Source organism: Bombina bombina, chromosome 9 (genome assembly GCF_027579735.1).
Source record: "Bombina bombina isolate aBomBom1 chromosome 9, aBomBom1.pri, whole genome shotgun sequence".
Lineage (NCBI taxonomy): Eukaryota > Metazoa > Chordata > Amphibia > Anura > Bombinatoridae > Bombina > Bombina bombina.
The window spans coordinates 124,198,106-124,225,898 of NC_069507.1; the positions used below are offsets into that span (position 1 = coordinate 124,198,106).

The 27,793-nt window shown below is 37.5% G+C and overlaps 1 protein-coding gene across 1 annotated transcript in view; it reads right to left on the minus strand.

The window, feature by feature from the left end:
* LOC128640444 (T-box transcription factor TBX1) overlaps positions 1–27,793 on the minus strand; it is a 448,878-nt gene that overhangs the window by 331,683 nt on the left and 89,402 nt on the right. The window contains exon 4 of the mRNA XM_053692924.1: positions 21,362–21,533. Within this exon, the coding sequence (XP_053548899.1) occupies positions 21,362–21,533 (172 nt within the window). The remainder of the gene's footprint in view (positions 1–21,361; positions 21,534–27,793) is intronic.

The following is a 27,793-nucleotide window of genomic DNA, read 5'->3' on the forward strand; positions in this document are numbered from 1 at the left end:
CTCTCCAGCAGCACTAGCTTAATCTCACTGCTTCCTAATGACCACTCCACACAACACAGTTGAACAGGACAGAGCTCTCTTAAAAAAGGCTCCTCTCAGCTCAACGGCTATCTCCACAATGAGATTTTTGCGCCGTTGAGCTGGGAGGAGCCTCGTGGGGGCCATCACGTGCACCGTGCAGCCTATCAGACTCAGAGCCGATCACAGAGACTGGGGAGGAGACAGAGAGCACAGGCTGAAACGAACTAGTCGCACAGTTCAGCCTGTGCGATTAAGCCTCTATAGGCAGGAGGCTGAGGAGGAGCTACACCTGCACAGTGAGTGCATAGAGATCACTGTGCAGGCATAGGGCTCTCTTTATCACACGTGCGATCGGATGGGGGTGGCAGTCTGTCAGAGACAGTGTGTGCACAGCAGACTTTGGAGGAGTGGCTAACTAACCCAGCACAACACAGCATGAGCGTGGTGGTGCGGTGGACAGGACTGTGACATCAGCGAGCTGTCATTGTCATTGTCTCAGCTCAGGCTGAGAGTGTCAACCCGGTCCTAGCTCCTGCCTCCTGCTGCACAGTGCATCAGTTAACGTTGCCTACTTGCTTGGACTTGTTATTTATTAATAAATTATGTGTGTTTCTTTGTTACTAAAATAATAAAAAAATGTAATAAAAATATATTTTATTAAAAACAAAATTGAAACTTTTTTTTCTCATTTTTCTTCTCATTTTTTTTCCTCCTTGCCCCTGGCTGGGGGTTCACGTGCGACAGTGCACATATGGAGGAGCCTCCACTGCACTAAAGGCACCTCTCAGCAACATAAGCAGCATGCGCCACTAGTGACAGTTTGCAGACAGACATAATCAGTGTTTACAAAAAGAACTCAGTGAGCATGCGCACCAGTTTCCTTATGAACTCCTTTTTTTATTACTCATTTACTTTAACAATTATCACAAAAACTACAAATCATACAGATTTTCCCCCAAAGTAACAGCACAAGCTCTCTACATGATCTATTAAACTACCAAGTTTCAAACAAATTGGTGCAACCATTTCCACAAAAAACTTGATACTTGAATGTATTAGCAAAAATACTTCTGTTTCAAGAGTGTATTTAAGCATGCAACGGTGCACCAGCATTTTAAAACAAAACACTTGCGCAGAGAGCCTGATGTAATAGCATCATCTGGTAATGGCTTAATTTGTTAATTCCTAGCATGATAGAAGCCCACTGGCTCTATGAGCAGCTACAGTATTTAAAATGCTGGTGCACTGAGAATATCTAGCTATGCCTCACATGCATATGCAGAGAAAAATGTTAACAGTAAAGCAGTGATAACTTTTACTAGAAGCATTTTTGGCAATAAATGAATATTGCAAATTTGTTTCTATCCAAAGATGAAATCAATCTATGTGCATTTTAATTTTCATTGGAATGTCCCTTTAAGTCTATGGGATTTTCTGATAAAACCTCTGTCTTTTTCCATCTCAAATATCTTAAAAACTACCCAATGAAATTTCCAGTTTTGTAGTGATTCCCAGTCTGGATCTACAAAATTTCAGACAAATATGTCATTTCAGTCCAAAGATAAGAGCATTTAAAAAATCAAATTTATAAGGAAAAGTCGTTCTGAACTTAAACTATGGGAACACTATTTTGTTCCCATAATAATATAATTTATCCTTACATGATAAATGCATTTATTTCATGGTGGTGAGAGGTCATTACTCATGGGAATTATATTCTCTACCACTAAGAGGACGCAAAAATTCCCAAACCCCAAGAGCTCTATAAAACCACTCCCACTTCACACATACCTTAGTCTAGTCAAGTAAGTGCGGTAAGAAAGAAAAGATTAAGAGTCATAAAAGGAGAAGGCAAAAAAAATCAACCTCAAGAAAAAAAAAGCAAAGGGTGGGGGCTCGTGAACACTCACCACCATGTATCAAATTAATTTATCAGGTAAGCATGAAAGAAATTCATTTATCTGGTAAGCATGATTATGTTTTATTTCATACAGGTGGTGAGAGTCCACGATCCCTTACTCATGGTAACCAATACCCAAGTTGTGGCAGTCAACGAGTAATAACATAAAGGGAGGGATTAATAACATATTTTTTCACTGAAAAAATAAATCGACAACCCCAAAGATTTTTTTTATATATAATGCACTTAAAAATCAGGCATAACCATCAAACAGAGACAACTGAACGAAGGACTTTTCTACCAAAGGCTGCTTCAGAGGAAGCAGAAACGTAAAAATTGACAAATTCAGTAAAAGTATGCAAAGAAGACCAAGTAGCTGCCTTGCAAATTTGATAGACTGAAGCATCATTTTTGAATCCCAAGAAGTGGCAACTGACCTAGTAGAATGAGCCATAATCTGCTGTGGCAGATGCTGACCTGCCCCAAATAAGCTTTGTGAATCAAAAGTCTCAAACAAGAGGCTAAAGAAACAGCAGAGGCCTTCTGACCTTTCCTAGGTCCAGAGAAAGGAACAAACAAACTAGAAGTTTGCCTGACATCCTTAGTAGCATCAACATAATATTGCAATGCCCTAACAACATCCAGAGAATGAAAAGATCTTTCAAAAGCATTCTTATAATTAGGACACAAAGAGGGAACAACAATCTCTCTACCAAAGTTATCTGAAGAAACAACCTTAAGCAAAAAAAGAAATGCTGTCCGCAAAATAGCCTTGTCCTGATGAAAAAGTTAGATAAGGAGGCTCACAAGAAAGAGCAGATAACTCAGAACATATAGCCACTACTTTCTGCAAAGTAGTTTATTATCCAACTTATGTCTACGCTCAAAAGGAGGAGCATGCAAAACCCTTAGCACTAAGTTAAGATTACAAGGAGGTGAAATATGCTTGATAACAGGTTTAATTTGCAGCCTGAACAAAACAATGAACATCATGAAGACTAGCAATGTTTCTGTGGAACAAAACTAAAAGAGAAGAAATCTTTGAAGGAACTGGCAGATAAATCCTTATCTAAACCATCCTGCTAAACTGAAGAATCCCAGGAATTCTAAAAGAATGCCAGGAAAAACCATGATCTATACACCAGGAAATGAAAGTTTTCAAACCTTGTGATAAATCTTCCTTCAATCACAGAATCTGAGAAACCTCTATGTCTCTGAAATAAACGATTTCCATGCCATCAAGTTTAGAGACTTTAGATCCGGATGGAAGAAAGGACCTTGAGACAGAGGGGTATATTCATCAATGTGTGAGCGGACATGATATGAAGTAGCGTATCATGTCTGCTGCATATCGATAAATGCTGACAGCATACGCTGTCAGGATTTATCATTGCACAAGCAGTTCTGGTGAACTGCTAGTGCAATGCCACCCCCTGCAGATTCGCGGCCAAGCGGCCACTAGCAGGGGGTATCAATCAACCCGATCGTATTCAATGGGGTTGATTTCTGTCTGCCGCCTCAGAGCAGGCGGACAAGTTATGGAGCAGCGGTCTTTAGACCGCTGCTTCATAAATTCTGTTTCCGGCGAGCCTGAAGGCTTGCAGTAAACAAGTGGCATCAAGCTCCATATGGAGCTTGATAAATATGCCCCAGAAGGTCTGACCACAAAGGATGAGGCCAAAGAGGGCAACTGGACAATTGAACCAGATCAGCATACCAAATCCTGCGAGGCCACGCTGGGGCAATCAGGATTACAGATGATTAATTGAATAATTAATGGAGATCACTCTGGAAAGAACAGAAACTTGTAACAACAGCTTCCCCTTAGGAACAATTAGTGCCGATGTAGACAGGGCATCCACCAATACCATCAAAATGCACATGTAACACAGTAAGCGATGTTTTGAGACAAGCTCCTAATCTTGCAATATTAAGAGCTTGTCTCAAAACATTGCATACTGTGTGATGTTTATGGATCAATAAAGTAATGATATGTTTCATTGGATAAGTGCTGTGGACTTATATATTTGCATGTGCACTCTGGAAAGATGTACCAGAAGAAGAACCAGATAAGCAGGCTAAAATGACCAAGGAACTACTAGTGCATTCACTACCTCTGCCTGAGGATCTCTGGACCTTGCAAAGTACCTGGGAAGTTTGTTGTTCAAATGATAGGCTATCAGATCTTTCTCTGGGAGACCCCAAAGATCCACAATCATATTAAACACATACTGATGAAGAGACCCTGGATGTAGAGAGTGATGATTGACAAAGTCTGCCTCCCAATTGTTCACCCTGGGATGTGAATCGCAGAGATTAGGCAAGAATTGACTTCCACCCAAGAGAGAATTTGAGATACCTCCATCATAGCTAGGGAACTGTTAGTTCCCCCCTGATAATTGACATAAGCTACTGCTGTGACATTGTCTGTCTGGAAACAAAAACTTCCTTTTCAACAGGGGCCAAGCATGGGGGGCCCTGAAAATTGCACAGAGTTCTAGAAAATTGATAGATTACATAATCTCCCAAGGATTCCAAACCCCATGTGCTGTCAGAGACCCCCAAACAGATCCCCAACCTGAAAGATTTGCATCTGTGGTAATCACAGGCCAGATAGGACTAGCAAAAGAAGTCCCCTGAATAATAAACTGATGATTCAGCCACCAAGTCAGAGAATGACTTGTACTGGCATCTCTTTTGAGATAGAGGAGTATAATCACTGCACTATTGACGCAGCATACAAAGCTGAACAAGCCTCATTTGAAATCAAGCAAATGGAATTACATCTGAAGCTGCAATCATGAGACCTATTACTTCCATACCCAGAGCCACTGAATGGAATGAAAAAGACTGAAGGATTAGAGAGGCTGATATCAATTTCATCCCTCTGTCGTGGAAACCTAGGAAAGTAACATCTGCATGAGTAATCAAAAAACTCTTTGGCAAATTGATCCTCCAACCATGAAACAGCAATAGTAGATTGTTGTGAAATTCTGCTAGGAAAAGATTGAGCTAGTACCAAGATATCATTCAGGTAAGGAGACACTACAACGTTGGTAAATATTCTTGGAGCTGTAGCCAGACCAAATGAAATAGAAACTGATAATGCTTGTCCAGAAAAGCAAACCTCAGAAACTGTTAATGATCAGAGTGAATTGGAATATGAAGGTAAGCATCTATTGTGGACATAAACTGACCTTGCTGAACAAAAGGCAGAATAGTACTGTTTAGAGGTTTTAGATCCAAAATTGGTTTGAAAGTGCTTTCCTTCTTTAACACAATGAAGAGATTTGAATACAATCCCATCCCCTGTTCCTGCATAGGAACTTGAAGAATCACTCCCAGATCTGAGACAGAATGAAAAGAAAAGTCTGAGCTTTTACAGGATTCCTTAGAACACTGGCTAGAAAAAGACCTCTTTTAAAAGAGAATGAATTTGGTAAACTTTAAACAAAAAGGAGGAAGTATCGGGTTCAACTTTAGGTGAGGAATCTTCATTTCCAGAGGAAACTTCAGCATCTGAAGAAACCACAGTATCCCTTGGATCATGGCACATAGCACTTGTAGAAGGTAAAATCTGAACTGACCTTTTTACGCTTATTTGGAGGCGGGAGAGCAGCCAAAACCTCAGAGACAGCAACGTTGATGAATTACTTCATAGCAGGAGGCACCACATCAGCATTACCCTGTAATGAAAAGAGAGTAGGTGTCTGTATTAGTACCCAAAGAAACAGCATTAGATAGGTCTGTATGCATCAACAAATCTAAACATAAGTCACATAAAAGTGCTGATGAAGACACTTCAGCTTTTTTACAATAAGCACACCTAATAATGGTACAAAGGTGTTCAGTCAGTTTCTAGGGTAAATTTAGGGACAGATTTTCGCTGCTCCATTATAGCATATAGCAAAGCAATGCAATAACACTATAAAGCCCCTTAAGAAAGCTCTTGAGGAAAGGAAACCATAAACCCCCACCTAAGAAGCTTTACAGAGACAAAGCACGCTAAGCCGAGCTATAACTGTCGAACACGTGCCAAACAACTGACTGTTTAAATGGCAAAAAGCATGCCAAACCTGACTCACGCATAACTGAAAAAATGTGTGCTAACCCGACATGCGTACATTAATGCACTGACATGTGCTAACCTGATAGACAAAACCCGCTGCATGCAACTAACTTGTAACTCCTAGAAGAGTAAAAAATGTGCGTTAACCCAACAAGTGTAACCTGAAGTGCAAAAAACAAGGGGAATAGTGAAGGATCTGTCACAGGGCCATATATAATTACATATATATAAAAACTTTTAACAATTTTAAAAGTGACCATAATAAAACTAAATAAGTGTCCATATAATAAAATAAAATATACTTACCCATAGACACTCGCCCACTATCAAACAAGTAGCAGACAGCCAAACCAGTACTGAAACATATCAACAGAGGTTATGGAATAGGAGTATTATGTAGATCTATAAAGGAAGGCAGAAGAAATGTCCCTGCAACCAATTACAGAGGGCCTATGAATGATTTCCAATGAGGCGAAACCATTGTATCATAGATCATATCCCAAATACATACCTTTGACAAGAACTTTACTTTCAGGGGAACCAGGCCTCACCATAGACTGAAAACCCCTTGCTCTGAAGAATACATGCACATCTTTATATTCTTCAACTACCTCCAGCGGAGCAAAGTAAAGACTAAGGTATGTGTAAAGTGGGTTTTAGAAAATCTCTTGGGGTTTGGGAATCTTTGCCTCCACCTAGTGGTAGAGAATGTAATTCCCATCAGTAATAGATTGTGGACTCTCATCTCCTGTATGAAAGAAAAAGAAAAAAATTATATATATATATATATATATATATATATATATATATATATATATATATATATATATATATATGTTTATATCTATATCTATATATATATGTATAACTGTAATCATACAAAATAATAGCTAATTATAAACTGCTCCCTTATAGCCAGATAAATAGATATATAAATCTACATCATTAAACAAGGATTAATCTGTATAAATTAAATGGGATATATAGCAGGAAAAAAGGCTGTAATAGAAAAGAAATAGTATTAATAGTATATTTTTAAAACACTTTTTAAACATTTATTTTAATTAAAATATTTTTTTTAATTTTAATATCTAAAATATATATTTATTATTACATGCATTTGTATATACTTTTATTGAAGTCCTAACACTTGTGTACATTTTAGTTTAGACTATCAATTATTTTAAGGGATATAATAGTTCAATATGAAAAGTACTTTTTAAAAAAATGTTTTCAATATATTTACATTTTAAAATTTGTTTCTAGGAAATATTATGACTGTTTCAGCATCATACCAGTACCACATATGATTTGGAGCCATGTGCAACAATAATCAAACACCAGATCTGTCCTGAGTGCCAACAGTGGCTTGTATATTCATCACTAACACATTAAAAATATGCCACTACTAAATCCCTGAGTAGTTGTATAGGGCATGAGCAGGATGCCACTGAAATAGCTTTTAAGAAAGGCATTTTTTGTACTACATGTAACATACATACGGCTAGATTACGAGTATTGCGTTAGCCTTAAAAAGCAGCGTTGAGAGGTCTCAACGCTGCTTTAACGCCCACTGGTATTACGAGCATGGCAGGTACAGGTGTACCGCTCACTTTTTTGGCCAGACTCGAAAATACCGCAAATCCACTTACGTCAATTGTGTATCCTATTTTTTCAATGGGATTTGCTTAAGTGAGCGGTAGACCCTCTCCTGTCAAGCCTGGTACCGCATTTAAAATTCAGTAGTTAACACCCATAAACTACCTATTAACCCCTAAACCGAGGCCCCCCCACATCGCAAACACTAAAATACAATTTTTAACCCCTAATCTGCCGAACCGGACATCGCCGCCACTATAAAAATATATTAACCCCTAAACCGCCGCACTCCTGCCTCGCAAACACTAGTTAAAATTTATTAACCCCTAATCTGCCGCCCACTATAATTAAATGCATTCCCTAAATGAAATACAATTAAATACAATTATTACAATTATCTAAAATACGGAAGAAAAAAAACACTAAATTACAGAAAATAATAAAATAATTACAAGTTTTTTAAACTAATTACACCTAATCTAATCCCCCTAATAAAATAAAAAAGCCCACCAAAATAAAAGGGCCTTTTGCGGGGCATTGACCCAAAGTAATCAGCTCTTTTACCTGTAAAAAAAAGTACAAATCCCCCCAACATTAAAACCCACCATCCACACAATCAACCCTACTCTAAAACCCACCCAATACCGCCTTAATAAAACCTAACACTAACCCCTTGAAGATCACCCTACCTTGAGAAGTCTTCACACAATCGGGGGGAAGTCCTCAACGAAGCCGGGCGAAGTGGTCCTCTAGACGGGCAGAAGTCTTCATCCAAGCCGGGAAGAAGAGATCCTCCAGACGGGCAGAAGTCCTCATCCAGACGGCATCTTCTATCTTCATCCATCCGGCGCGGAGCGGGTCCATCTTCAAGACATCCGACGTGGAGCATCCTCTTCTGTCTTCATCCGACGACTGAATGAAGGTTTCTTTAAATGACATCATCCAAGATGGCGTACCTTCAAATCCGATTGGCTGATAGAATTCTATCAGCCAATCAGAATTAAGGTTGAAAAAATCCTATTGGCTGATGCAATCAGCCAATAGGATTGAGCTTGCATTCTATTGGCTGTTCCAATCAGCCAATAGAATGCGAGCTCAATCCTATTGACTGTTCCAATCAGCCAATAGGATTGAAGTTGAAGAATCGGAAGAGCTGATTACTTTGGCTGCAATCAGCCAATCGGAATTGAAGGGACGCCATTAAGGGCTATTTGTAATTTAGTATAGGGTAGGGCTTTTTATTATTTTGGGGGGCTTTTTTTATTTTATTAGGGGATTAGATTAGGTGTAATTAGTTTAAAAATCTTGTAATTATTTTATTATTTTCTGTAATTTAGTGAGGTTTTTTTTCGTACTTTAATTTAATTATAGTGTAGTGTTAGGTGTAACTGTAACTTAGGTTAGGTTTTATTTTACAGGTAAATTTGTCTTTATTTTAACTAGGTAGCTATTAAATAGTTAATAACTATTTAATAACTATTGTACCTAGTTAAAATAAATACAAAGTTACCTGTAAAATAAAAATAAACCCTGAGATAGATACAATGTAACTATTAGTTATATTGTAGCTATTTTAGGATTTATTTTATAGGTAAGTATTTAGTTTTAAATAGGAATAATTTAGTTAATTGTAGTAATTTTATTTAGATTTATTTAAATTATATTTAAGTTAGGGGGGTAAGGGTGAGACTTAGTTTTATGGGTTAATAGCTTTAATATAGTGGTGGCGACGTTGGGGGTGGCAGATTAGGGGTTAATAATTGTAGATAGGTTGTGGCGATATTGGGGGTGGCAGATTAGGGGTTAATAAATATAATGTAGGTGTTGGCTATCTTGGGGGCAGCAGATTAGGGGTTCATAAGTATAAAGTAGGTGGCGGCGGTGTCCGGAGCGGCAGATTAGGGGTTAATAATATAATGCAGGTGTCGGCGATGTCGGGGACGGCAGATTAGGGGTTAATAAGTGTAAGATTAGGGGTGTTTAGACTTGGGGTTCATGTTAGGGTTCATGTTAGGGTAAATTTTCTTTCCCCATAGGAATCAATGGGGCTGCGTTAGGAGCTGAACGCTGCTTTTTTGCAGGTATTAGTTTTTTTTTCAGCCGGCTCTCCCCCATTGATTCCTATGGGGAAATTGTGCACAAGCACATTTTGCCAGCTCACTGCTAACGTAAGCAGCGCTGGTATTGAGGTGAGATGTGGAGAAAAATGTTGCTCTCCGCTCACTTTTCTGCGGCTAACGCCGGGTTTGTAAAAACCTGTAATACCAGCGTTGTCTTAAGTGAGCAGTGAGAATAAAATGCTCGGTAGCACCGCACACCATTACCGTCAAAACTCGTAATCTAGCCGATAGTAAATTAGGTTTAATGAAGACAGAAGTTCAACCTATACAAATGCTACCTAATTTACAATTAAAGCTTGTAATACATGCTAGTATCTTATTAGCCTTAGAAGCCACAGTCCTGCATTGTGCACCCATTTTAAGCTTCTTATCTATTACTACTACCAAATCCCTTTCCTCTGCTGTTATGCTAAAGCTAGTCCCATTTAAAAAATAGGTTGCCAAAAATAGGTTGCCTGCTTTATTTTTACTTCCAAAATGTTCTACATTTTTCAGTATTAAATCTCATTTTCCATTTACCAGCCCATTCTTTCAATTTTTGTAAATCCCCTTGTAAATCCCTTTGTAAAGCAATTTCATCCTTCACTAACCTAATGACCTTACACAAGTTGGTATCATCTGCAAAAATAGAGATGTTGCTATTAAATCCTTGCTCCAAGTCATTAATAAAAATAATAAAAAGAACCGGGCACAGTACTGATTCCTAGGGGACTCCACTTATTACCTTTGTCCAATCTGAGTATTATCTATTTACTACTACTCATTGCTTATCCAGTTATTTATCCATGAGCTAACATTTTCAGTTATTCTCAGTCCCTTATTTTGTACAATACATCTCTCATGTGGCACTGTGGTAAAAGTCTTTGCAAAATCCAAGTATTTCACATCAATTGGCACAACATCAGCTTTACACCAGTCAGGATAATGAGTCTTGAAAAATTAAGAGTAGAGGTTTGGCTATAACAGTGCATACAAGTTCCCTCTATTTTATCTGGACCTGGAGTTTTATTTACCTTTATATTGTCCAGATTTTCCTGATATCCTCTAGAGATACCCCAGTTATTGGTATAAGCGTGTATGTTCTAGTTTGTTTCAATGTATCTACCATTGGTTCTTATCTTGTGTTTACTGAAGAAAAGAACTGGTTTAGTACCTTAGCCTTTTCCCTGTCATTCACCTAGATCACAAGTTTTGTGCTATAGAGGGTGTGAAACGAACACAACAAAAGTTGCGTTATTTCACCCGCCATAGCGCTGCCATTACAAGTTTTTGAAAAGCCTCCTTGTGCGTGCGATATGGTTGTACCGCACAAAATCCAAGGGCTGAGAATACGTGCTCATGCACGCTTTCCCCATAGACATCAATGAGGAGAGCGTGTTAGAAAAAAATCTAACACCTGAAGCACGGAATGGCGATCGCTGTAACTCAACCCAATTGATGTCTATAGGGGAAAAAAGTTACGTTTAAACCTAACACCCTAACATAAACATCCCTAATTTGCCGCCCCGACATTGCTGACACCTAAATAAAGTTGTTACCCCTAATTTGCCGCCCCCGACATCGTTGCCACCTAAATAAAGTTATTAACCCCTATTCCCCCGCACACCAACATTGTCCACACTACAGTAAAGTTATTAACTCCTATTTTATTTTTAAAAGATTAGGTGTAATTGTTTTTATTTTGGATAATTTTGTTTGTTATTTTTCGTAATTTAGTATTTTTTATTTTTTGTTATTTAGTATTTTTTATTTTTTGTAATTGTAGAATTTTTTTAGTAGTGTTAGGTTTTTTTAATGTCTAATTTAGTTTATTTAATTTGTAGCTATTTTAATTTTAGTATAATAGTAATGTTAGTTTAATATATAGTTTAAAGTTAGTTTTTTTAATGTCACAGGTAAATTTTTATTTATTTTAAGATAGGGATATTGTAATTTTAATATAAAGTTAGGGGGTTGTTAGGTTTATGGGTTAATAGTTTAATTTATTTTTTTGCGATGTGGGGGGCTGTCGGTTTAGGGGTTAATAGGTTTATTTAGTGGCAGTGATGTGGGAGGCCAGAGGGTTAGGTGTTAATAACTTTATTTAGTGGCGGCAATGTCGGAAAGCGGCAGAATAGGGGTTAATATCTTTATTAAAGTGTGAGCGATGTTGGGGTGCGTGGAATACTGGTTAATAACTTTATTATAGTGGCGGCGATGCCGGGGATCGGCAGAATAGGGGTTAATACATTTTATTAGAGGCGGCGATGTCAGGAGCGGCAGATAAGGGGTTAATAAGTTTAATTTAGTGTTTGCAATGCGGGAGGGCCTCGGTTTAGGGGTTAATAGGTAGTTTATGGGTGTTAGTGTACTTTGTAACACTTTAGTTATGAGTTTTGTGTAACAGTTTTGTTGTGCAAAACTCATAACTACTGGTCTCAGATTGCGGAACAGATTGTGTCGGTATAGGTTGGAACGCAAGCATTTTAGCTCACCGCACAACTTGTAATGGCAGTGCTATGGAAATCCCACGCAAAAACTTAATTTTTTTGAGTGCGGGATTGACGTTGTGTTACAGGCTAAAATGCTTGCGGTACAGCTATACCGACAAGGCCATTTTTCAGCTTGAAAACCGGAACGCAAAACTTGTAATCTAGGTGACTGTTAATAATGCTACCCTTCTCACATTTTCATGTACCTATATTTTCCTCCTTAGATTTTTTTTGCTATTTATATACTAAAAAAACTTTTTATATTTTCACTTAGAATCCTTTGGCTAATTTGATTGCTTTTTTTTGCATGCTTTGTTACATTACTTATATATTTGGAATGTTAAGTCTATACTGTTTAAATACCCTACATATTTTCCTAATTTCTCTTAATACTTTTTTTTAGCCACATTGGCTTGGATTTATTTATTAATACATTAAAAGTCTTGGTTGCGAGAGGCGGAGCTAGGCCATGCAGGAGTTGGCCACTTGTTAAAAAAGCTCTTAGGTCATTAGCCCCCGATCCGGCATCTCCGCACAAGAAAATAGCCAAAAGTGCAGTGGGAACTCTTTATCACTCACCGGGTCTCTTGAGGAACGAGAAGAGGCAACCCTGCGCCGTAAACAGACCCTGGAATAATAAAGTCTCAAGGACTACAGAGGGCCACAACACGCAGCCGAGCACATTACATGGTGCAAGTTATGCAATTCATAACATCAGTCTTCAGAGCACAGAAGATCCCATACAGATGGGGATTCCCGGTCAGTATAATAGCTACAAAGGGTGACAAGACAGCAATTTACAGAAGAATGGAAAACATGGATCATTTCACTGAAACACTACAAATCCACATACCCCCACCCAGGAAACACGCATCAACAGATGACAGAGTGCACTCAGATACTCGCAAGAGGAGAGATGACGGTAGAGAACTTGCAAACACCAGCAACAGCCACCCTCCCTCACAAAACACAGATCGACCATACTTAACTTAAGATCAGCCACCTTATACAAGGAGACCTCTGTTCACAAAATCTGCATAAAGAAAACCCGGCTGTTTGGCGGGGTAACGTTGATCAGATGTAAAATGCTTTGAAAAATATCTGAAAGTTCACAACATAGAGACACTCACACTACTCGAGGTGAACTTTGCTCTCACAGGCTTTACAAAAAACAGCTGATCTACCAGAGGGGTAATGTAGAAAAGATTGCAATTACTGTTATTTATACTTGTTTGAAAGTTTGATTATTTACCACAAATTGTTGTTTTAAAAGTGTTTGACTGTTTAATTATTTTTCAGAAACTGATACAGAACACACAAACAATAGAAATCAAGATATAAATGGGTGGGGGAAGTTATTACTACCTCAGTTACTAGCAGGAAGTGTGGCATGGCGATTTTAATTAGTAAAACTCTTGATTATAACATTTTGTATGTGGATCCAGAGGCCAGATTTATAATAGCCCAGCTGCTCGTAAATAATATTAAAATTACTTTTTGTAATATATACGCTCCAAACAATCTTGCTAAACTCATAAAGAATAGGAAGAAGAACTATATAATATATGATTATTTACCACAAATTGTTGTTTTAAAAGTGTTTGACTGTTTAATTATTTTTCAGAAACTGATACAGAACACACAAACAATAGAAATCAAGATATAAATGGGTGGGGGAAGTTATTACTACCTCAGTTACTAGCAGGAAGTGTGGCATGGCGATTTTAATTAGTAAAACTCTTGATTATAACATTTTGTATGTGGATCCAGAGGCCAGATTTATAATAGCCCAGCTGCTCGTAAATAATATTAAAATTACTTTTTGTAATATATACGCTCCAAACAATCTTGCTAAACTCATAAAGAATAGGAAGAAGAAGAACTATATAATGGCTATTAGAAAGGATGGAAAATGGCTTATTGATTCAGACAAAATTAATAATGCCTTTCTTAATTATTATCAAACACTATATGCTAAGGTAGACATAAATATCCAGAAAGAAGACAAGTTTTGGTTGCAGATTATTTTACCAAAAATTCCACAGGACAATTTAGAGGCCCTCAATGCACCAATTACTAAGGAGGAGATTAGTAAGGCCATAGAGCAAGCCAAATTGAACAGAGAAGCTGGCCCAGATTGTCTCCCAGCTGAATATTATAGAAGTCTAGCAGAAGAACTTGTTCCTATTCTCGAGATTCTGTATAATAGATATTTTACATCAGATGCGCCTATTTCTGTATTGTTCTCTTCAGCTAATATTTCTCTGATTCCTAAAAAGGTAAAGATTTAGAAGACTTAGCTTAGTATAGACCTATTTCAGTGTTAAACACTGACTACAAAATTCTTACCTCTATTATCGCTTTGAGGCTCTCTTTTGTACTAGACAAACTAATTCACCCTCATCAGTCAGGTTTTATGTCCTCCCGGAACCCTGCTAAAAATGTCCGCAAAGTTGTAACTTTAGTAGACTATGTATGGAATATTGATCAATTCAAACAAAAGCCTATTTATAGAGATCCTGCAATTCTGACCCTAGATGCATTTAAAGCTTTTGACTGTATCACCTGGGAACATTTGTTTACAACATTAGCCAATTTTGTCATTAAGAATAATTTTGTTAGGTTCCTGGGAAAGTTATATCTTAACCCAATCTCAATTCTGTTGATCATTGGGTCAGTGTCTTCAGCGATTACATTACAGAGAGGTACGCGACAAGGGTGTCCCTTGTCACTGCTTCTTTTTAATTTAGCCCTTGAACCTTTAGCAATACGATTAAGAGCCAGGCTATCAGGGATTAGGGTTGGTTCTTTTACTTTGAAAACGCTACTCTATGCGGATGATCTATTGATATTTTTAGACAATACTATTCAATCAATACCGATTATAATGCAGTGTTTGGAGGAGTTTAGTTCATTTTCTGGTTACAAAGTTAATTTGGAAAAAAGTGAACTGATGAGGATTGGAAATCAGAGTAGGAAACGTGTATATTTTCCGTTCAGAGAAGTGGAAACTATTAAATATCTGGGTATTGAAATTCATAGGAATCCTAAAAACTGGTGCAAAGCTAATTTCACAAATTTTTTAAGATCCAAGAGGATTTAAAATTATGGACTTCTTTCCCACTCTCCATTACGGCCAAGGTTAATTTGATCAAAACTATCATCTCTCCTTGTATTCTGTACCTTCTTCAAAACTTACCTCTTTTTATCTTGAATAAAGATCTAGGTAAACTCTCTTCCTGTTTTTCCCAATTTATATGGAGCGGTAAGAAAGTTTGTCTTTCTTTGGATAGACTCATGCTAAATTACACATCTGCTGGCGTAGATTTTCCAAATTTGCAGTTATATAACCTGCCTACTATGCTTAAAACTGCTACTGATTGGTTGGCAGAGACTAATATAGTTTCTACTTGTCAGCTAGAAGCATATTTGATCGCTCTGTGGTCATTGAAAGCCATCTGGCATTGCCCTCTCCAGAGCTTACCTGCAAACATTAAGCCTCTCCTTTCCTTTAAGAACATTATTCAGGCTTGGCAAAAGTGTTGCTACCTGCTGCAGATTGACTTTACATACTCAGAATATTTACCTATAATAGGTAACCCTCAATTTACTCCGGCTATATACCATAAGGTTTTTAAAACCTGGTCAGTCAACGGATTTCATAATATTCAGCAGTTGTTGGATGAAAATAACTAAATATTATCTGCTGGGCAGATCTTTCAACGTTATGATCTTCCTCATAATAATCTTTTTGCCTATTTTCCATTGAGGCATTATATCCAATCTCAGAACTGGCCCACTTTTATGGATGTCACGTGGTCTGATATCAACATGTGTATACACAAATGTAATACTGGTAAAGCCTCGATTTCCTTAATATATGACATTATGCTGTCTAAGCAGGGATCTAGATTCCTGGATAGATTGTGTACATTTTGTTTTTCTAGTATCCCTACGATAGATATTGAGAGAATTCAAGAAAGCTTCCATAGTTTAGCTAAATGTCCGATTGCTGTAAGATGTAAGGAGTCACATATGAAAATAATTAATGATTTTTATTTATCTCCGCTCAAAGTTGCCAAATTTTATCCCTTAAATTTTTCTGCCTGTCCTCGTTCTAACAGGGATGCTGATTTAGCGCATATGTTTTGGCAGTGGCCTAAAATTAAACAGCTTTGGCAAAAAGTTCTATATTGGTTTCATATAACACATCTCACGTCGTTTACTTTATCCCTAGAAGAGATTATCTTCTTGGCTATTATATCTAGTGTTATTCCCATGATAATAACTTTAAATACTGTCATAATGATAGTTAGATATTTCATTTTAAAAAATTGGAAAGCTAAGCATATTCCAAGCTTTTCCCAAATTCTGAAGGGGATTCAATCTCAAATCATTTATGCAGCTTTTCACTTGTTTCTTGTAATGGATGAAAGAATAGGGTGGTTTTGAGAAGATGGGCCGCAATCATTAAGTCTTTCCCAATTCTGTTACAAAAGCAATTACTGTCCCCTTTTGTGTCCTCTATAAGTTTTGCAGAACTAGTCTTAGCAGGTGTGTTTCCTGGGACATGGATTTCAAATAGCAGAGAAATTAACTAATAGTTAGTTCTTGGGAGGTAGAATAGTGTTATTTATGTGTCAGCAGGCGGTGTTCCTGGTGGTGGGATGGGGGGATGGAGTGGAGACCATTAGCAAGGTGTCATTGACCGCAGGGTCAAGACCCATCAGGAACCTCGAATGTGAGGGAAACTCACAAGTGGGGGGCTGCCCCCCCCCTTTTTTGTATTTTTTTCTTGTTTTGTTTAGTATTATTATTTTTTATTTTATTTATTACTCGAAAATGCCAGGTAGCTATTGATTTACAGTTGAGCAAATCAAAGAGGTTCTATTTTAGATATGGTTGGTTTATGACACTGTTTTTTGTTATTTCTATGTTAATGTCCTGCGTGACATACGTGTGTATTATTTGATGATGTTTTGCTACTGGTTGGCAATAATAAAAATTAAGGAATAAAAAAAGAAATCAAGATATAACACTCCACAAACAATGTACTAGATAATATAAACACTACAGAACACCATGGAATAGCGCTAGAATACACTAATTTAGTAACATAATTAGTAAAACCCCTACTAAGGTGAAACACGGAGTAAACGCTAGTATCATGCCGCCACACATACGCTGTCGGCATTTATCATTGCACAAACAGTTCTTGTGAACTGTTTGTGCAATGCCGCCCCCTGCAGATTCGCAGCCAATTGGCCACTAGCAGGGGGTGTCAATCAGCCCGATCATATAGGATCGGACAGATTAAAGAGCGCAGCCTCAGAGGCAGCAAGCAAGTTATGTAGCAGCCATTCAGAGCTTGATAATTCGGCCCCTATATATTAATCATGGACTTGTAATACGAATGAAAAAATAAAAAAAAAAATTAAAAAAATTCAAGCGATATCAATTGCCCTGCATCAATGTTAATACGCCAACTTGAATTTTTAGTCTCCATATGTAATTTAGGCTTTCATGGTTATACAGTCACAGAACAGATCAGAAACAGTTGTTGCTAATTTGTAGACAACAGTAACCAAACAGTAGAGATCCTGATCTTGATTCTGCAGTAAGAAGAGGAAAGTCTCCTTTAGTGCTAAATTTTGTCATTACCAGTTATTAAATTTAGAACTAAATATGATTTTGACAAAGTTTGGTCAAAAGGGATGCAGAATTGAGCTGTTATATGCCAGGCTTCCTCAATGTGTTACCTAAGCACAATCATACAAGTTCACAGTCCACCCCATATTATGAACCATAAAAGAACAGCAACTCACGAGCCCATAGGTAAAATGGGACCAATTTTAGAAGCACCGGACTCTGTTCCTTTTCTCTCTCTTTTAGATCAGGGGAAACTAAAGCCCTGGGCCTTTCTACAACATATTCTAAATGGTACATTTGCGTCGTTGCTCAAATATTCCAAAGTACATCACTTCCTACACAGCATCCCCCTCAAATCTGATCTCACTAGGCCCCTCACACTATTTGAATGCCTTTGCACCTCACCTGTCCTACAGAAAGGAACACTAACGATGTCCAGAAACATCCTGGAGTCTACAATGTCCACACTACCACCTATCCACGTTATTCAATGGGGCAAGGAACTTCAATGTGTTCTAGACGAACAAGATTGTAAACAAATGTACATGAACACCCGGAAATCTTCAACCTCAACCCGTATTTTAGAGCTCAATTTTAAGCTATTGCTGGGTTGGTATTTGACCCAGCTAGGTTGCATAAAATCTACCCTGCATCCTCACCTCTCTGTTGGAGAGGGTGCAACAAGAAAGGCACCATATTACACATGTGGTGGGCGTGTCCCAACATAACCTCCTTCTGGAAAGAGCTAGAACAGATCTTTAGGGAGCTGTTGGGGGAAGATTTTGCTCTAACACTAGAAATCGCTTTACTTAGCAAGACCCCCATAGATAAATGTAGGTTACGTACTACATTGTTGCAGATGGGGCTGAACTGCGCTAGGTTAGTTATTGCCACACACTGGAGATCCCCGCAACTCCCTACTATAACCCTCTGGACCCAAAAAAATGGAAGAGATCCTCCCATTGAAGCAGTACGGATACTATCGTACTAATAGACTTTAATTGTACGCTGACATTAAATTTTACTGGGGTACTCTCTCTATTAACCGTACCCAAAATCCCACCTGAGTAGGGCCCTTAAGATAGTGCTGAGTAATGTGGCTCTCTTCAACCCATTGAACCTGTGGAGTACCTGCTAACCATTAACCGTTTCCCTGACCTTATGGTAGTTTTTGTTTAGGTCCTGAGGAATTTGTTTTCATATCAACCATTAACCGCTTAAGAGGTTTAGAGATCATTGTATTATGTGATTGTAGTAAGCAGGGTAATGTTGCAGTAACTTAAAATAATATATACTACAATTTATTGAATGTCATATTGTTAATTTGTAAATGGAAAACCTCTATAAAAATGATTTTTCAAAAAAAAAAAAAAGAACAGCAACTCAAAATTAAGTAATATATATCTGTCCTTATCTATCTATCTATCTATCTATCTATCTATCTATCTATCTATTTGTCTATCTATGGGCCTGATGATCTAAAACTCATCGCCATGGAGAGAAATCACATAAATTCTATGGGATTTCTTTAGACCTTTTATTGTAATACAGGAGTCTCCCCTTCACATATAAAACCCTACATAGTGTGATAAACATCTCCTTATTGTAAAATTTGTGTTTCTAATATTATTTGAGGGTCTTCACCATAGTGATGAGATTTCTTTGATCATTTCACCAGAGAGAAGAGCTTTAGATCATCAGGCCCTCTCTGTCTTATATGTATATCTAAATTGATTGTGAAACCTAATAAGGCATAGGAATTACACCTTTCTTTTACTTTTATTTTTTGTTGTAGCTGTCAATAAACTAGCCTCCTCGCTTTACTTAATAAGTAAAGGCCAGAATACTAATAGTAAGGACCAGATTACACTAAATATTTTTTTCGCTCATGCAATAACTGTGCTCAGAATTAAATTTTAATGTGGCTGGGTTAGCATGCATATTACTAGACTTCTATGGGGGGTGTTACTAAAAAAAAATTTAGACCCACAGTGCTAAATCCGAATTAAGAAATACTTTTTTATTCACATAAAAGAAAGTGTTCTTTTTATTTTAAAATATTTATTTATATATGTATCTATTTTTTTTCTAAAGTTCTATACCTATATATCTATATTAATATATACAGATATATAGATAGATTAAAAATTGTATTAAATGTTTAAAGGTAATTGACTGGAAAGGGCTCAAAAGTGTTTATATGTCTATGCATGTGTATATGTGTGTTTATATGGGTAACCAGGTCTTTTTTTGTGCGGGTACTAAGTACCACCACCTCTGACATCTCATAACAGGTAATATTTTATAATAGTCATATAAATACTTTAGTTTTCATAGATATACATATATAAATTCACATATTTAGACATTACTATCTATCTATCTATCTATATCTATCTATCTATATATATATATATATATATATATATATATATATATATATATATATATATATATATATATATATATATGTGTGTGTGTATATATATATATATATATATATATATATACATTAGAGCCATTTCCAGTCAAACATCTTGTTATATACCATATCCATTTTATCCCTTATAAAACATTTTTATTAATATTAATATGATTTTCTTTTATTAAATAGTGTATATATGAGTGTAATAGTTTATTTAGATATGTTTCGACGTGTTTTCAGATTTTTTTTTAACCCTTACAGTTTACGCTGAGGGGAACACAAGTTATGAAGCAACGGTCTAGAGACTGCTGCTCCTATAACCTGTCCGCCTGCTCTGAGGTGGCGGACAGACATCGCCAGAAATCAACCCGATCGAATACGCTGCTGGGGCAATAATAAATGCCAAGAGCATATGCTGTTGGCATTTATCGATGTGCAGCGGACATGATCCACAATATCGGATCATGTCTGCTCGCACAATGATAATTCTGCCCCTAGGTCTCCAGTTGCGCTAATTCTTCTAGTGCAGTTTCTGTTTGTGATTGAGCGCAACCATTTACTTTTAACTTGCAATTTTGTGTGCTTGTTAGCACGGTCGCGTTATTGTTTATTGCGTCCCACACTAAGATTATGTAGCCACCAATCAGCAAGCGCTATCCAGGGTGCTGAACCAAAAATGGGCTGGCTCAAAAGCTCACATTCCTGCTTTTTTCAAATAAAGATACCAAGAGAACAAAGAAAAAAAGGATAATAGGAGTAAATTAGAAAGTTGCTTAAAATTGCATGTTCTATCTGAATCATGAAAGAAAAAATTTGGGTTCAGTATCCCTTTAATGTTTACACAAGTGGGAACATATATTTTAGTGAGAGAAACAATGACCATTCTAATTATTTTTAATGAACTGTTTTCACTTTAGTAAACAGGCTGTATCAGATAACATGAATATTGTAATTATTTTTCGCACTAAAAAGCTATTTTAAAGCCTAAAAATCTCACTTAACCAGTGCTACGGACCTTTGGGGTGCTATACAAATAAATGATAATAATAATAACATAGCCTTTTGCCTGCACAACCATATCACCTCAGCCATAAAAAATGTACTCACATGTCCTCTCATATCCTGTGTGTTGTTGGTAAGTTTAAGCCTATCAAAGGAGACAGTTTGCCTCATCCAGTGTGCTCCTCTAGCAGGTGAATCTGGGTGGAAGTGAAGACGGCTGGGTGGTGCTGGATCAGCAGGTCCCGAAACCAACCAAGAGGAAGAATGGAAAGCATATCTGAGAGACAGCAAAGTTAATAATTAATGCAAAGCAAAGATTAACATGAGTATGTAGATGTTTTTTTAATCATATAATTACTTCAGTATTTGAATAACTAAGTGCAAAGTGTTAGTTTCTATAGTGTTAAAGATACTGCCATGTTAAAATCTATTCTCCTGTTTGGATTTGAAAGCTTGCATTGTGTGGCTGTTTTTTGGTCCCAGGTATTGGAAAGGACCTTGACGAGGTACCTGGGCTTGTCCCATTTGGCCAGATGCGGTAACTAACCTTTCCATTTTTGCTTTTAAATCTTAGCTGAGAGCTTGTAAGTGAGTGCTGGGTTTTCTCTGTGTGCTGTATTAATTTGTTTTGTAATTTTCCATATGGTTCTTGCACCCAGACCTGACTGGGGTTAACTGCCTGTGACTCTGGGGACAGCACAGCTTCCTGTGAGTACCAGTGGCACCCAGGGCTAAGCATTTTGCAGGGTCATGGGATGTGTACCAGGTCAGGTATGAGAGTGCAGTTCCCTTCCGTGTTTTGTATATGTCTAGGGTGATTACATATGACTGTGCACCCTTCCCTTGTTCCCAGTTTGTTTGGATTTGAAAGCTTGCATTGTGTGGCTGTTTTAGGGTCCCAGGTATTGGAAAGGACCTTGACGAGGTACCTGGGCTTGTCACATTTGGCCAGATGCGGTAACTAACCTTTCCATTTTTGCTTTTAAATCTTAGCTGAGAGCTTGTAAGTGAATGCTGGGTTTTCTCTGTGTGTTGTATTAATTTGTTTTGTAATTTTCCCTATGGTTCTTGCACCCAGACCTGACTGGGGTTAACTGCCTGTGACTCTGGGGACAGCACAGCTTCCTGTGAGTGCCAGTGGCACCCAGGGCTGAGCATGTTGCAGGGTCATGGGATGTTTACCCAGTCCGGTATGAAAGTGCAGTTCCCTTCTGTGTTTTGTATATGTCTAGGTTGATTACATATGCCTGTGCACCCTTCCCTTGTTTCCAGTTTGTTTGGATTTGAAAGCTTGCATTGTGTGGCTGTTTTATGGTCCTAGTTATTGGAAAGGACCTTGACGAGGTACCTGGGCTTGTCCCATTTGGCCAGATGCGGTAACTAACCTTTCCATTTTTGCTTTTAAATCTTAGCTGAGAGCTTGTAAGTGAGTGATGGGTTTTCTCTGTGTGTTGTATTAATTTGTTTTGGAATTTTCCCTATGGTTCTTGCACCCAGACCTGACTGGGGTTAACTGCCTGTGACTCTGGGGACAGCACAGCTTCCTGTGAGTGCCAGTGGCACCCAGGGCTGAGCATGTTGCAGGGTCATGGGATGTGTACCTGGTCCGGTATGAGAGTGCAGTTCCCTTCCGTGTTTTGTATATGTCTAGGGTGATTACATATGCCTGTGCACCCTTCCCTTGCTCCCAGTTTGTTTGGATTTGAAAGCTTGCATTGCGTGGCTGTTTTGGGGTCCCAGGTATTGGAAAGGACCTTGACAAGCTACCTGGGCTTGTCCCATTTGGCCAGATGCGGTAACTAACTGTCAGGGTACAGGTCAATGACATATATATATATATATACTAATATATATACATAGATGAAAATAATATGAAAAGAATGTGTTTATATATAAAGCTGTCTATTTTATCAGATGTGCTGTAGAATAGAAATTCTGATGTCAGGATTTAACTGAAAACCCCCTACAAGTTGATTTTGGCTAGGTGAATGCACGTTTATCAGGATTGAAAATTAGCATAGCTTTTGAAGCACAACCTCCTGCTGTGTAACGCACACAAACAAATTTTCCTAAAGGAACTATAACTCAGTGACCCTATTCATTTGACTATATATGCAGAGTTTTATAACTCCAAGACATCTGGTGATGAGAGAAAAGAATGTGCTAGGGAGCCCTCTGGAATTTGTCACCTAAATCTTTGTGGATTCAAAGTAAGACATGTGCTGCAGACACACAGCTGGGGGGGAAGGTGACTCAAATAGAATTAAATACATTTTGCAAAGGGAACAATGCCAGTTTTCCATGTATGTTTAAAATAATTCAAATAACCCATATATGTATATATAACATGCTTTCCTGTTTTCCAGGTGGAACTAAGAGATGACACACACAGGACGATACATGGGATGAAATAAGTCATATCATATGAATGTGAAATAAATGTTTATAAAGTTTTAAATACATCCCTTGAAATATAGTGAGATGGATATATGGAAGTTACTTTAATGGGATATGACTATGAAATATTGACATCTGATATTGAAATAAAAATTTTCTGTTAGGCTAAATAAAATATAAATGTTAACAAAAGAAATTTACTAATGCAGTAAAATATAATATGGTTAATACAAAAAATTGAATAGTTAGCAATATAAATTATTCAATATAAATAATGTTAGACACATGTTTCATATCAAAATGACCAGAGAGGTAATGTGATCTTACCCGTCTGTGATTGGTATTGCGAACTTATTAATATGAAGAAAATTATGGTAGTTATTACATATTTTAAAGAAATAATCTCAAATGTTTAGAAATGGCTAGGTGTATTTGTTTTATGTGTCATGTGGCCCCCCCGATGGACAGATGCAGGTATTGCAGCCAGGAGACGATTGGTTGTTGCAAGGATGCATCTCCTTAGCAATGCACACTCACAAGGTGAGCAGGGACAAGGTTTCGAAGGGCCGCCCATATTCCACACCTTTGATTACACAATAAAGTTGTATGCAGGAGAGGGAAGAGACACTGGCTGCTGAGTTTGTAACTGACTGAAACTGTTTGCATGGGACACAGTCAAACTATAAAACAAAGTGGGCCATACTTCTCCTTTTCCATTGCAATTACACTTATTTTATATGAGGTGGGACAAGTCTTGAAGCTGAATATCATTTTGGTAATGTATTAAGAGATTGCTATAGCAATTAAATTTAAGAGCACTCAGTATTTTAACTGTGCTCATAATCTGATATAAGGCTAAGTTTGTATCTTGCATGCTAAATAATTCATCTGTGTAAAATATAGGATATATATATATAGTTATCTTAGAATTGGTCTTATTATAAGCAATTAAGAATTGTTCCAAACTTTCCGCTAGATTTAGAGTTCTGCGTTAGCCGTCAAAACCAGCGTTAGGGGCTCCTAACGCTGCTTTTGGCCGCCCGCTGGTATTTAGAGTCAGTCAGGAAAGGGTCTAACGCTCACTTTCCAGCCGCGACTTTTCCATACTGCAGATCCCCCTACGCCATTTGCGTATCCTATCTTTTCAATGGGATCTTTCTAACGCCGGTAGAAGTGAGTGTTAGAACTCTAACGACAAGACTCCAGCCGCAGAGAAAAAGCCAGGAGTTAAGAGCTTTCTGGGCTACTGCCGGTTCATAAAGCTCTTAACTACTGTGCTCTAAAGTACACTAACAGCCATAAACTACCTATGTACCCCTAAACCGAGGTCCCCCCACATCGCCTCCACTCTAATAAAAAAATTTAACCCCTAATCTGCCGACCGCACACCGCCACAACCTACATTATCCCTATATACCCCTAATATGCTGCCCCTAACACCGCCGACACCTACATAATATTTATTAACCCCTAATCTGCCCCCCCCCCCCAATGTCGATGCTACCTAACTACACTTATTAACCCCTAATCTGCCAACCGGACCTCACCGCTACTATAATAAAGTTATTAACCCCTAATCCGCCTCACTAACCCTATAATAAATAGTATTAACCCCTAATCTGCCCTCCCTAACATCACCGACACCTAACTTCAAGTATTAACCCCTAATCTGCCGACCGGACCTCACCGCTACTCTATTAAATTTATTAACCCCTAAATCTAAGTCTAACCCTAACACTAACACCCCCTAAGTTAAATATAATTTTTATCTAACGAAATAAATTAACTCTTATTAAATAAATTAATCCTAATTAAAGCTAAATACTTACCTGTAAAATAAACCCTAATATAGCTACAATATAAATTATAATTATATTGTAGCTATTTTAGGATTAATATTTATTTTACAGGCAACTTTGTATTTATTTTAACCAGGTACAATAGCTATTAAATAGTTAATAACTATTTAATAGCTACCTAGTTAAAATAATTACAAAATTACCTGTAAAATAAATCCTAACCTAAGTTACAATTAAACCTAACACTACACTATCAATAAATTAATTAAATAAAATACCTACAATTATCTACAATTAAACCTAACACTACACTATCAATAAATTAATTACATAAAATACCTACAAATAAATACAATTAAATAAACTAACTAAAGTACAAAAAATAAAAAAAGAACTAAGTTACAAAATAATTTATAAACATTAGAAAAAGATTACAACAATTTTAAGCTGATTACACCTACTCTAAGCCCCCTAATAAAATAACAAAGCCCCCCAAAATAAAAAAATGCCCTACTCTATTCTAACATAAAAATAGAAAAGCTCTATTACCTTACCAGCCCTTAAAAGGGCCTTTTGCGAGGCATGCCCCAAATAATTTAGCTCTTTTGCCTGTAAAAAAAAACATACAATACCCCCCCAACATTACAACCCACCACCCACATACCCCTAATCTAACCCAAACCCCCCTTAAATAAACCTAACACTAAGCCCCTGAAGATCTCCCAATAGAATGCAAGCTCAATCTGATTGGCTGATTGGATCAGCCAATCGGATTGAACTTGAATCTGATTGGCTGATTCCATCAACCAACAGATTTTTCCTACCTTAATTCCGATTGGCTGATAGAATCCTATCAGCCAATCGGAATTAGAGGGACGCCATCTTGGATGACGTCATTTAAAGGAACCGTAATTCGGCGAGTAGGCGTCGGTAGAAGAGGATGGATCCGTGTCGGCTGGAAGAAGATGGCTCCGCTCCGCTCCGGATGGATGAAGATAGAAGATGCCGCTTGGATGAAGATGTCTACCGGTCCGGATGTCCTCTTCTGCCCTGATAGGATGAAGACTTCTGCCGCTCCGGATGTCTTCTTTTGGTCCATCGGTGCCCGGTTGGGTGAAGACGACTCAAGGTAGGGAGATCTTCAGGGGCTTAGTGTTAGGTTTATTTAAGGGGGGTTTGGGTTAGATTAGGGGTATGTGGGTGGTGGGTTGTAATGTTGGGGGGTATTGTATGTTTTTTTTTACAGGCAAAAGAGCAGAATTCTTTGGGGCATGCCCCACAAAAGGCCCTTTTAAGGGCTGGTAAGGTAATAGAGCTTTTCTATTTTTATTTTAGAATAGGGTAGGGCTTTTTTTTATTTTGGGGGGCTTTGTTATTTTATTAGGGGGCTTAGAGTAGGTGTAATTAGCTTAAAATTGTTGTAATCTTTTTCTAATGTTTGTAAATTATTTTTTTATTTTTTGTAACTTAGTTCTTTTTTTATTTTTTGTACTTTAGTTAGTTTATTTAATTGTATTTATTTGTAGGTATTTTATGTAATTAATTTATTGATAGTGTAGTGTTAGGTTTAATTGTAACTTAGGTTAGGATTTATTTTACAGGTAATTGTGTAATTATTTTAACTAGGTAGCTATTAAATAGTTAATAACTATTTAATAGCTATTGTACCTAGTTAAAATAAATACAAAGTTGCCTGTAAAATAAATATAAATGCTAAAATAGCTACAATATAATTATTCGTTATATTGTAGCTATATTAGGGTTTATTTTACAGGTAAGTATTTAGCTTTAATTAGGATTAATTTATTTAATAAGAGTTAATTAATTTCGTTAGATAAAAATTATATTTAATTTAGGGGGGTGTTAGTGTTAGGGTTAGACTTAGCTTTAGGGCTTAATACATTTAATAGAGTAGCGGTGAGGTCCGGTCGGCAGATTAGGGATTAATACTTGAAGTTAGGTGTCGGTGATGTTAGGGAGGGCAGATTAGGGGTTAATACTATATATTATAGGGTTAGTGAGGCGGATTAGGGGTTAATAACTTTATTATAGTAGCGGTGAGGTCCGGTCGGCAGATTAGGGCTTAATGTAGGTAGGTAGGTGGCGGCGACATTGGGGGCGGCAGATTAGGGGGTAATAAATATAATATAGGGGTCGGCGGTGTTAGGGGCAGCAGATTAGGGGTACATAGGGATAATGTAGGTGGCGGCGGTGTACAGAGCGGCAGATTAGGGGTTAAAAAAATATGCAGGGGTCAGCGATAGCGGGGGCGGCAGATTAGGGGTTAATAAGTGTAAGGTTAGGGGTGTTTAGACTCGGGGTACATGTTAGGGTGTTAGGT